Genomic DNA, 12906 nt, shown 5'->3' on the forward strand with positions numbered 1-12906 from the left:
AGAAAGACTGAGGCCAGAGAGGGAAGGGGAAGATGTGGGGTCAAAGGCAGACCTGGGCATGGAACCAGGAACGTGGAACACAGAACAGCGCTCTTTACCCTCCCCGCTCCTGGACACCGCCAGGCCGATGCCCTCAGGCTGTCAGACGGGGTAGCTGAGCAGAGACCTTGGTCACACCCAGCTTTGCAGGGGACCAGCTGCCCAGACCTTCAACAGGTCCCTTCCCATCTCAGAGCTTTTTCTCAGCTGCGGAATCGGAGTGAGGAGGGGTGGAGGGGACAATGGCGATACCCATGCGGAGTGGATGGGAATTCCGTGAAATGATGCAGAAGTCCCTGCATGGTGTTCAGCAGGCAGTGACAATAATTCCAACAGCTGGCAGGCATGGGCACTGCCACGGCCGCACATAGGCATTCACTGAATCCTCCCAACAACGCTACAAAGTAAGTGATATCATTCTCCCCATTTTACAGATGAGGACACTGAGGCACAAAGAGATGGTGTGAGCTGCTCAGTCATTCAGCCCCCAATGACAGAGTCCCTTTCTCTGACCCTTGCTGGGAGAAAGTGGGCCGAGAACCAGCTTCAGGACGAATGTCCAACCCTTGATGGGAGCCCCAGAGAAGGCCCTGGGCTGCCCCAGATGGCACTCAGCAGTCGGCTAACTTGCAGGTCTTGTTCATATGACAGCTTCCTATCTGCAAAACGGGATTGTCATGCCTCGCAGCACTGCTCCGAGGACCCAGTGAGCAAAGGCATGCTGCTGCACACAGAGTAGAGGCTCAGTAGAAATTGCTGTTGTTGATAATAATAACAACAGGGAGGATGTGTGGCATGGAGGTGGTCAGAAAGACTGGGGGAGGAGCAGAGTTTAGAGCCGAGGTCCTTGGGCCATGGCAGGCCACGCCAGGCCCTGGGCTATCCACAGGACAGGTGGCTGGACGCCATGTGCCAGCTACAAGGAAGGTGTAAGCAGAACAGCAAGTGGCAGAACCTCAGGACTCAGAATGTTCCAGCCCCAGACAATTAGGGTCACCTCCCACGGGGGTGCATTCTGGGCAGGGGGGCTCAAGCCAGGGCACCTCCGAGCCCCCTCGCTGTTGGCAGGGATTGAAGGGGAGGCCTGAGAGGCAGGAGAGAGGGGAGCCGTCCCGGGGGCTGGAGCCTGTCCCAGGCCTGAATCAGTCCGGAGGGCTGGTGGTTGTACGCCTTGGCCCAGGGCCTCTGTGGCTCCTGTGGGCAGAGATCAAAGGCATGAGGGACTCGGCCCGAGGCCTAGAACCAGTCATACCCGGGAAGGGGGGATGGGTGGCCCAAGGAGTGGGGATTCCCTCTCCTCCCTGACCACTCTCTACGGCTCTTTGTCCCAGGGCTCCGTCCCACAGTGGAGGGAGATAGCTGGACTGGGGGGTGTCAGGGAAGGGGGCAGTGTTTACCTAGTGTGTTCTATGTGCCAGGCACTTCATGAAGTATGTTTCATACATGGTTTCATGAAATCCATATAGCACCTCTATGTTGCTGTGACCATTGGTCCCATTTTACAGATGGAGAAACTGAGGCCCAGGGAAGGAAGGGTCTTAGCCAAGGCCACACAAGACTCAAGGGGATGTCTAGGCCAAAAGCCAGCTCTACAGATCTCCCCCTCTCCCCCACATTGTGGCTGAAGTTTGGGGATGCATTTTTTAGCACCTGAAAGCTGGTGGGGTCCCCCCATTCCCCATCTTTCTCCTTGTTCTCAGAGTCTTATCCCATTTCCCCAGTCCCTCTGGCCACCACCTTTGTAGACAGACACATGCCCCACAGGGAAATTCCAAGTTGAACAATATATCGGCTCATCTAAGTGTCTGTTTCTGGCTGGAAAAGCAAGGCCTGGCATCAGACAGAGTCTGAATCTGGTCCTGCAACACCTCCCACTGATCCTGAGCTGGTCCTGGAGTGTCACGGAGACTCAGTTTCCCCACCTGTCAAGTGGGACCCTTACACTTCTGTGCCAGGGTCATGGTGAGGATTATGGAGAAATCCTGGCTGGGGAGCTTTCCTTCGGGGGTGTCCCCCAGGAACCTGCTCTCTCCCCACCCCCTGCACCTGCCGCCAAGCTCCATCCAGCTGTGGTTGGTTGGCTATTCAGTCCTGTGAGTATTTTTATTTTTGAGCTCTATAGGGCATCATTCCACAGCCCCTAGCTCAGGGCCGAGAACATACTAAATAAATCATTATAAATCCATAAATACCTGTTGGTTAGCAGATGAATGACTGAACTCATAATAATACCTATAAGTCAGAAAGTGCATCTGGCTGACATGTATGTGATGTCCTGCTTAGCCTCGTGTTCCCGAGGTACCCATCCACTTAATAGATAAGGCAATCAAGGTTCTGGGAACGCTGGGGCCCTGCCCAAGGCCCAGGCTCAGGGCAGATTTGGGGTTAGGGTCCAATTCTCAGCAGCCACAAGAACTGCTTCTGGGGATGCAGACGACCCAGAGTGCAGGCACCCTCTTGCTTCAGGCTCCGTGTTAATCCCTCCTACACCAGCCCCGGCAGACCGTGAGGGCCGAGGAGGGACTCGGGGTTCTGAGTGACACTTTCTGCAGCTTCCTGTGGGATGTGTCAGAGCCTGTGGCCCACTCTGATTGCAGATCTGTTCTCCAAGCAGGAGGAAGGGGCCAGCTGGACAGGAAACCAGGCCAGGGTGATTCACCCAGCAGCGAGATGTAGTTAGTGGGGAGCTGACTCGGCAAAAGAAAGGAGGGTTGGTGAGCAGGGGGGCAAAGAGACAGCAGTGGGGCGCCTGCTAGGAGCCCGTTCCAGCTGAGCCATCAGGGGAAGGGGGAGGAAAGGAAGGAGGGACTCAGAGCCACTGATGTAGGAATCAGAGACTTGGGTCCTGGACCAGCTTGGTGCTGCCTTGCAATGTGACCCTCAAACCTCTGGGCCCCCGCATGCCCACCTGCATAGTGGGGCGAGGCACGGTGATCAGCAAGGTTCCTTCTACCAATTCCTGTTCTCTACCAAATCTGGAGCCAAGGCATGGGACCTGGGCACGTCTTCCCTCTGCCTGGGCGGTTCCTGGCCTCGAAATGCAGGTGCTTCTCACTCTCCATCCTAAGCCCTCTCCTGGCTCTCGCTGGGTGATCTCATTCACAAGTGAGGCTTCAATGCCCACGTTCGCACAGATGATGGAATGGCATTGTTACATGACTGATGTCCATTTCCCCTGGCTCAACCAGAAGCTCCAGGAAGGCAGGAACTGCGTCCATTTTTGTTCTGGTGCCAGGCACAGAGACGACACCCAATATACCTGTGCTGAATGTAGGTCTAATGGCTCCTGCCTGCCGGCCACAGCTGGGGTGACACTGGCCTCCTAGCTGGCCAAAGTGTGAGCAGGGATGAGCCTGCCGTGAACCCACGCTAGCCCAGCCGCAGTGGCCCAGGGGCTTGCTCCCGCCAGCCCCGGATATGAGAAAGCAGCTGTTGCCCAGGACCAGACACCCACCTTTTCGCCCTTTGGCCCAGGAGGTCCGAGGGGTCCCATGATGCCTTTGTGTCCCTGCAGGAAACAAGACGGCAGGAGGTGAGAGCATGGGGGAGGGAGGAGTCGGGAGGGACAGGTGACGAAGGACAAGAACTCAAAGATGGAAACACTCTGGGCTGTGCGATCAGGTCCCGGCTCTGTCCCAACTCGCCGTGTGAATCTGAGCAGGCCCTGTGCCTCTCTGAGCCCTGGCCTCCCAGACATGCCATGTCGGTCCCAGACACACCTCTAAGGGGTGTCCGCTTGAGTGGCTGAAGGCTCTGCTCATGCCATCTTGGAGCAGACCTGGGACCAGATCTCAGGAGGACCAGCTGTGTCTTCTGGGATGGGGCAGAGGCAGGGGGCAAAATGCTTGCCTCAGAGGGCTTCCCCAGGCCGGGCTGAGAACTGCACACGCAGACTCCTCCCTTGGGCTCCCGGCACCCACTCTCCAGTCTCCCTCTCCTTTGCCCTCTGCTTCTCCTCCCCTCCCTGCAGTATCTCTTTCAGACACTGGATCTCACCTTCAAACTTAAGCTGTCAGGCCTTGCACACACATTTTTTAGCCTCCCCGAGCCTCAGTTTCCTTTTCTGAGCAAGCCCCATGCCTCGCTGAGGCCTAGGCTCCCAGATGTGTACCATGGGTTTGGCTCAGCAGCCTCTAAGGGGCGGGGGGGGAGTTGCCAACTTGGATGTGAGAATGGGCTAAGACCCATCCCTTCCACAGAGAGCAGCGGTGAAGCTCAGACACGAGGTGTGTGCACGGCACCCACCATGGGAAGGAAGGACTCAGCGAGGCCAGGGATTGGCAGGGAGGTCTTCCTCTGTCCACCCCACCCCTGCCTGGCCCACAGGTGGTTCTCGACCCCACCCCGGTCTGTGGGCCCAGGTGTTCCCTGGGGCGAAGGAGACCGTGAATCTGCCTGCAGTGGCCCGAGGGCCAGCCCTCAGCTAGGAGGAGGTGGGCGCAGCAGCCGAGGTGGCCTGAGTCCAGGCCTGCAGGGCAGAGTTCCGCAGAGGGGGAGGTGACATTTCCTTACATCGTAACCAGCCAGCCCCGGTTCTCCTTGGGCCCCCATCCGTCCTGGAGCACCCTAGGAGAGGAGAAGACCCACGTTGGTACAGAGCGCTGCTCTCACGGCAGGAACGCGGGCACTCTCTCCCGCAGGCTCCAGCCCAGTTCAGCCCAGCAGCCTGGCACATCCACTCTGCCCAGAACCCAGGCCGGAGAGTCAGGTGGAGAGCAAGTGGCATCCGTCCCCTCCTCTCTGGAGCATTCCTCCTCCCGCCCAGCCCTTCCTTCTTCCAGCTCCAGTGGTTCATGAGAGCCAATGGCTAAATTTTCCCCAATTTTGTGAGCCAATTATGAAACAAAACCATGGTGAAAAATTAAATTCCATGAACTTACAGATAAATCAATTAATTATATTAAAAACATAGATGACAAATATTCAAAACTCATCCCTTCCTAGTTATTTTACTACACTTTACTGTTATCTATGCTCATGAGGTTATGTCCATTTGTTGAATCTGTGTGGCGGAAACACAGACATCCCTGGGTATCCAAAATCTGCAGCGGATCGGTTCCAGGACCCTCTGCAGATGTGAACCCGCGGATTCGGGGGCCGACTATACCAGATCATGGGGCTCTCTTACCCATCCCCTCCCAAGTCTGCATTCAATAACATCGCGTTGGCAGCTTGAAATCAGCCACCGTAGGAGCATTTATACCACGGAATCTTACAAGCGCCACAAACCAGCACGGCTGTTAACTGGCACGCACTGGCAGCTCAGAGACACTGCATCACCCTTGTCTGCCCCCTCCCTCGCTTCCTCTTGGGGCCCTCCTCTCCCTGCAGCAGTAAAACCCCTCAGGGACCCTCCCTTCAGGGCAGGCCAGCAACGGGCTGGGCCACCCTCAGAGTCACCCAAGGATCTGCAGCAGCTTCACCGTGACCCTCATGAACCTCCTTCCAGTGGGAAAACTCCTTGTTCAATAAAAATACTCCCAAGGGTCTGGTCCCCTCTCTACACCCCAATAGCAGGACTTGATAACAGGGGGTTATAAAGGGCTTCAGAAGACCCACAGACCCCTTCAAATTGCCAGAAATACTGTGTTGTGTGTACTTTTCCAGGGAGAGGGGCTATAGCTTCTGTAGGTTCCCAAAGGGATCCATGATTCCAAAGAAGTGGCTGGGACAGTGGACACAGGCGTTTAGCTGAGAGCTGAGGCGGGCGATACTTTCCTCTCTGCCCTTGGCCCCCTCTGCTCCATGCCTGACCCCTATCCCACCCACCCAGAGAGTTCTCACCGTTGGTCCCAGGCTGCCCCGGGACCCTTTAGGGCCTGGGGTGCCAGGGGGTCCGGGGTCTCCAGGGACGCCCATCTCACCCAGCTGTCCTTGGTAGCCCTTGGCACCCTGCAGTGGAGGAGAGACAGGCTGTCAGCAGGCCCCAGCAGAGGGGAGGGAAGGGCGGGGGCTGCAGGGCAGGGACATGGTGGATCCAAGCAGGAGGCGGGGGAATCCTACCTTGGCTCCCATGCGGCCCTTCTCGCCTTGCTTCCCTGGTTTTCCTTCAGGACCCTGAAAGGAAAAGGAGGGAAAGAGAGAGAAAGATGAGAAATGAGAGAATACGGAGGCAGATCCACAGAGTATCGGAGCGCGAGCTCTGGAAGCAGACCGCCTGGGTTCAGATTGATTCTGCACTCAATACCTGTGTGACCTTGAGCGTGACCATACCTCCTGTGGTCTATGTCTTTGCAAAGTGGGGGCAGTGGTCGTATTTGCCTCACAGAGCTGAGGATTCAACCTGGTGATACAGTATCATGCTTGCAAGGTGCCTGGTCCGTAATAAGTAAGTGCTCGATAAATCACTGTTGTCATGGTTACTGCTGGTGCCCAGGCTGTCCCCATGGGAGCAGCTCTCTGCACTGAGCCCTCTCCATGTGCCAGGCACTGTCCCACCCTCCTAGCCACCCTGAGCCTCAGGCCCGATTCAGAGCCCCTCCCGTAGATGCTGACAGCCTAGGCTCCTAAAGGTGAATCGACTTGCCCAGGGTCCTGCTGGTCCAAGGCAGAGCCTTGATTCAATTGCAGATCTGTCTGATTCTGTGTCCAGGGTGCCCACTGATGACAGGCAGGCAGGAGAGGTTTCCTACGTCTGCCCTTATCTCTGAGATGTTGTGTGTCACTTCTGACAATCCCCGAGACCATGTCCCACTGACAGGGCCCCCTCCCTCAGGGGTTGAGGCTGGAGGGGTTCCTCAAAGTGGCTCTGTGTGACAGGAAGGTCAGCCACCCTTCCCTACTCTCCCACTGGGGCACCCAGGCCACTCCCGCTGAGAGGCCACTCTGCCCCCTCCCCCAAAGGCATCCCAAAGCGCTGCTCTCCCCTGCCCTGCCCCAGGGGGCCCAACTGTCTCCACAGTTGTCAGGGAAACTCAGTTCACTGGGGCTGAGTGAGTGTGAGTGTGCACGAGGGAGTACAAGACAGATGAGAGAGCAAGAGCGAGAGAAGAGAGTCCTAACCCCAGGCCCCACTGGGTTGGGATGTAGTGGGTAGGGCAGGCAGTGTTTCTGACCTGAAGGGACATCCAGACTGCCTGCAGAGGACAGTCCCCTCAAAGCCCAACCCTCAAAGGGAGTTGGGAAAAATATCTATGTTCTTGGTAAGCACTAAAGAGCTGGTTTGATTTAATCCCTTTGGCTGCATTAACAGAGGCACATGCTATAGGATGAGGGAGGTGATACTCTCACCTTGGAATAGGCATTGCACTCTAAGAGGAAGTACTGACTAATTGTGATGGAGGAGGGGTAGGAAGAACAGTGGCCTTGGAAGGACCAAGCACAGAGTGCCCTGCATCCTGGTGCTTGAGTCTTCACGTGACCCTGGACAAGTCCCTCCCTTTCTCTGTGCCTCAGTTTCCCCACCTCTAATATGAAGGTCTTGAACTAGCCTTGCACTGTCCAATATGGTGGCCCCTAGCCACACATGGCTACTGGGCACTTGAAATGTGGCTATTGTGACTGAGGAACTGGATTTTTAATCAATTAAATTTTAATTAACTTTAAATTTTAAAACTGGTAATTCAATGATTAGAAAACTTCTAACATTTTTGGAACAACTTGGGATATGAATCTACATTTTCAATTGTATGTTTTATGAAATCTAAATACAGATCAAGTATTTCCAATGAAAATTTAGCATCTGAATTGAGATGTGCTCTAAGTGTAAATTACACACTGGATTTCAAAGCCTTACAAAAAAAAAAGGATGCAAAATAGCTTATTAATGATTTTTTATATTGATTACATGTTGATATGTTAGTATTTTGGATAGATTGTGCTAAATATATCATTAAAATTAATTTTACCTATTTCTTTTTACTTTTTAAAAATATAACTATTAGAAAATTTTAAATTACACACATTAACTCCTATTCTGTTTCTACCAGACAGCATTGGACTTGACAACCTCAAGGTCTTTTGCTCCTCCAGTAATTAAATACTAAATAATCATCATGGCCCCAACGACGGGCCAGACACTATGTCCGAACTCCGTATCATATCTCATCCAATTCTGGCCACAGGGCTGGGAGGAAGGGATTATTTATCCCATGTTAGAGCTAAAGAAACAGGCTCAGGGGGATGAAGACCCTGTCAACGGGTCACCCAGCTAGGTAGAATGAAATGTGGATTCTTACTTTCTGGGACACCCCTTTTCCTAGGCTGGTCCTGTTTGGGCAGTTGTGAATCATGATTACAGGAGCTGGTGGCATTTACCAGCGGAATGAGGTGATTGCAATGGCTGATCCCTTGTCAGAAGGAGAAGCAAGTCAGTGACAAAGAATTCAGTACAGGGCCAGGGAGACAGACGTCTCCCCCAGGACTGGGCAGCCGGCTGGGCACTTGTCTGACAGCTCCTCTCCAGCTGAGAGCATCCCCGATGGTGAGGGAAACCCTGAGTAAGGGCTAGAGCACCCAGTGTGGTGAGGCTGTGCGGCCAGAATGAAGACCTTTGCTGGGCCCCCATCCATACAGATGTATTTCTGGAAAGGCTTTGATGGCTCATAAAATTCTATTTTTAAATCCTCCACTGTTTCCAGGCCACAGAGTGGGAGATTCTTGTTCTGCAGCCCTGATGCCAAAGAGACTCAAATACAGGCCTCTCATCACCTCTGTCACCTGACACACACTCAGTCTGGCCCCAGTGAACCTCTTTCCAGTTCCAGTGTATAAGGACTGACAGTGACAGCAAAATACAGACATAAACACTGCTACCACCACTGCCAACACCATCCCCATCACCATAGCCACTGTCACACCACTGCCACTGCCATCACCATCACCAACAATAATACCACCACCATCATCCATCACCACCGTCATCACTACTATCGCCACCATCACCATCACCGCCACCACCAGCTTCCAGTCACTTCCTCCTCCAAATTCATAAAGATCATCTTTTGTATTTCTGGTGCATTTTATAAAGTGCTTTCCTATCCAAAGTTCATCAACTCTTCAGATGAAAAAAACCAAGGCTCAGAGAGAGGCAGTGATGCACTCAAAGTCACGTTGACGGTGGGTGCTCGAGCCAGAACTCAGCCTTTGGACTCTGGGTCAGGGCTATTTCTGCCACACGTTGCTGCCCATTCCATAGTCATGATGCTCAAAAGTTCACTGAGAAAGAGCCCCTGGAACACTGAAACTCAAAATGATCTCAGTGCACATTCTTCCAAATCCTTCATCATACCAAGGGTGCGACCCAGAGAGGGCAAGGGCAAGCGAAAGGTCACACAGCAAGTTGCTGACGGAGAATTGGGCCAGTGCCTCTCCTGCTAAATTCAGTGTGGCTGAATGTGGGGAGTGGGCAGGACGAGGTCAGCAGGGGCCAGGTCTGTGTAGGGCACGGCAACCAGGCTAAGGAGACTGATGTTATTCCTGTGGGCACTCGGGAGGCGTGGGAAGGTTAGGCCGGGGAGGGGCACGGTCAGGTTGGTTCTCCGTGAAACTCTCACGTGAAGGAAGGATCACAGCACAAGACCCTCTGGCGGCAGCTGTCAAAAGACCTCCCACCCAACTGCCTGAACAGGCCCAAGTGTTATCCTCACCCAGGAGCCCCAAGTGCTGGCACACAGCTGTGCACACTCACCCGGACGCCAGTGATGCCAGGGGGGCCGGGCGGCCCGTCCTCACCCTTCAGTCCCTCCTGGCCCTTCTCGCCACGTTCACCGTCGGGCCCGGGGTCACCCCTGTCCCCCTGGGTTGGAAAGGCATGAGGAGGGGAGAGAGAGAAAGAGAGAATAAATGTCACCAAGTCCATCAGAGGCGCCAGACCTCAGGGCTCCATTTGGATGTCCACAGCAGACCTGCCCCTGGATTCCCCTGATGGTTCTGCCAAAAGGGTCAGCCTGGTAGAGACAGCACGCAGCACGTGACAGTTTCTAGTGTCCATGCCTGGGCCATGGAGGGAGCTGCTCAGAGAGAAGAGAGGACCCTGACCACGCCCACCCCGTGGAGTTTACAGGAAAGAAACAGGTTGGGAGAGTAGGACGATTTCTCCCCGACACTGTAGACACATTGGGAGGACAAGAGTCTTAAGAAGCCGAAGGAAATTTTTTTTTAACTTTTTTTTTTCTTTTCTTTTTTCTTTTTTGGCCACGCTGCGCAGCATGTGGGATCTTAGTTCCCCGACCAGGGATCAAACCCGCGTCCCCTGCGGTGGAAGCGTGGAGTCCTAACCACTGGACCGCCAGGGATGTCCCAAGAAGCTGAAGGAAATTTTTATAAAGGAAAAAATTCACCCTATTCTACCTCTTGAAACAAACTCTTTCCATGTTTCTGAGTTGCATTTTCAACCCTCACTTACACAAAACAGTTTACAATAATAAGTAAAAGGTAATCGTTTCGATTGCTACATACCAGGCTCAGAGCAGTGGAACAGCTGTTCCGCAGCAGTGAAGTTAGTTAGTAAATTTAGCTTTAAAGGCATAATCCAACTGCACTGCATGTTTCCATCTTTTTTTTTTTTTTTAATGTCTTACTCTATTTACTGTGAGTACGCGCTCCCTTTGCTGTCTTCTCTGCATGGTTCGCATTCTCGCTGGCTATGGTACCTTCCCCCCGTTGAGTGGGTGGCAGCGAATGCTTACATAGCACTTGCCGCTCCAGGCCGTGCTCTGGCAGGCTAGGCTGTGCCAGGATGGGGCATGGGCATGGGCTCGGCCCCACGAGCAGAGCAGGGGGTGCAGCAGGGGCAGTGGGTGGGGGAGGAGCGGGGCAGCGCCCATCACAAGGCCACCTCCACTGGGGCTTGTGGCCAGTCTGCAGGTGGCTGAGCTGTGACGGTACAGAGAGGCCCCCAGGGAAGGGTATGAAGCCACGGGTAGGAGGAAGGGGTGGGCATGGGAGCAGGTTCGGAGAGGCAGAGAGCGTCTTTGCCATGTTTGTTTTCCGGTGCCACACTTTATGAGGGACACTGATAAACTGGTGTGCGTTCAGGAGAAAGAGCAGGGTGCACAGGGCAAGCAGCTGGAGCCTGGGAACCTGACCGCGGAGAGCAAAGCCCGCAGGCTGGTCCCGCGGGGGCCCCAGGTTCTGGGCGTGAGCAGCTGGGGCGCAGGATTGCCGGGGTAGTTTCTAGCTCCGGTCCAGGAGGACGTCCCAATGAGAGGTGTCCAGAGATGACACAGATGAGGGAGGGAAGCTCCAAGCTGAGGCGTGGGCCAGTGCAGAGCAGATCTGGGCACCAGGAAAGGGTCGGACAGGTTGGTGTCTGAGGTCCCTTAGCACGGAGATTCTCAGATTCCAAACTCAGCCTGGCAGGGAGACGGGGCTGGCCCTGATGCCCCACTTGCAGACTCTCTTGGCTCCAGGATTCTGCTTCTGGCCTGTCAACCTGGCCACCTGCTCTCCTAGCTCTCAGAGGCAGGCAGCCTGTTCCGGGTGGCTGGGCTGGATTTCTGTGAGGGGCCCTAGCCTGGGCCCTGCATGGGCACAGGCTCCAGGGACTACCCAGACCCCCAGAGCCTGGGCTCCCACACAGCTGGGGTGGGCGACCCTGTGGATCCCATGCAGAATGGGGTCTGGGGGTGGAGGGCTAGGGAATCCCAGAATCCAGGACATCTGTCAGTGCTCAGAGGAGCCTTACAAGTTGCCTAGCTCAGCCCTCCTACTTACAGATGGGAAAACTGAGGCCCAGAGAGAGGTATAGACTTCCTAGTAACACATGTGAGTCCATGGCAGAGCATGGGTGAGACCTTGGGTTCTGGTTCCTTCTAATTCCAAGGTTCTCTGCTCAGGGGACAATACCTCCCTCATCCCTGGATTCAAATCTTGCTGCCACCTCTCAATAGCTGTGTGACTTGGGCCAAGTTTCCTCATTTGCAAAATAAGCACCAAAGGGTTACTGTGGGGAGTGAAAGACAGAACCCATGTAAATGATAGCTTAGCATAGCATCTAGTGCACGAGCGCTGGATAAACATTACCTATTACTAGGAATCACCACCACCGTTGCCACCATCAGCTGGTTATCTCAAAAGAGATAATCAGCATAAACTATAAAGTGCTGTGCATGTCCAAGAGGTTGTTTTCACCATGAAGGTGATGCTCGGACAAACACCATAAAGGAAACAGATTCTCTCCTGGATTCACACGAGGACCCGGGAAGATGCCGTACATCTGCCGGACTACTCCGGCCCAAGGTCTAGGGTAGCACTGGCTTTGGAGGGAGTGAGAGGAAGCAGCCAGGGCCGAGGAGCCATGACAAGTGAGCAGGAAAGACTGTGTGAGACACCCAAGTCTGGAAGACCCCCTGCCATCCCACCTCAGCAAAGATTCCAAGGAGAAGAAAGGTGGCTGCCCAGAAGTGAAGGAGGTCCCCGCACTGTGCCTCGGTTTCCTCATCTGTCAAGTGGGGATGGTAATGAATCTGGCTCAGAGGATTACTGGGAGGATTAAATGGGTTAATTCATGTAAAGCTCTTAAGGCAGGTGATGCAAGTATGGTGAGTACACAAAGCATTTTAGCCAGAATGTTCGTCAGCATCATCACGATTCATGCAGACATTTGGCAAAGGGTGTGGAGAAGCCATCAAGTGCTCTGGGTCTCCGGAGCCAGACCCAGTTATACCCTGGGATACAGCAGGGCTGGAGGTGAGAGAAGGCAGACAGATGGCAGACAGGGGGCGCTCTCGACCTTGCAAGCAAAACACAGGCTGATGGGAAGCCAGCCAGGGGCTTGTCACAGAGGCATCCTGGGAGGTGGGGAAGCCCCGGACCCAGGGCAATCATGCGGGTGGAGGTCTGGGGATGGGGCAATAGAGGCTCAGATAAGAGGGGTGCTTATCTGAGGTCACATGGAGAGTCAATGGGTGACAAAGGGAATGCTGG

At 54.3% G+C, this 12906-nt stretch overlaps 1 protein-coding gene across 1 annotated transcript in view; it reads right to left on the reverse strand.

Annotated features, from left to right (window-relative positions):
* Positions 1-12906, reverse strand: part of COL27A1 (collagen type XXVII alpha 1 chain) — a 141832-nt gene that overhangs the window by 23849 nt on the left and 105077 nt on the right. The window contains exons 37-41 of the mRNA XM_061200047.1: positions 9668-9775; positions 6043-6096; positions 5824-5931; positions 4552-4605; positions 3494-3547 (exon numbers count right to left, since the gene is read on the reverse strand). Coding sequence (XP_061056030.1) covers positions 3494-3547; positions 4552-4605; positions 5824-5931; positions 6043-6096; positions 9668-9775 — 378 coding nt within the window. The remainder of the gene's footprint in view (positions 1-3493; positions 3548-4551; positions 4606-5823; positions 5932-6042; positions 6097-9667; positions 9776-12906) is intronic.

The sequence above is a fragment of the Eubalaena glacialis genome, chromosome 9, assembly GCF_028564815.1.
Source record: "Eubalaena glacialis isolate mEubGla1 chromosome 9, mEubGla1.1.hap2.+ XY, whole genome shotgun sequence".
Classification (NCBI taxonomy): Eukaryota; Metazoa; Chordata; class Mammalia; order Artiodactyla; family Balaenidae; genus Eubalaena; species Eubalaena glacialis.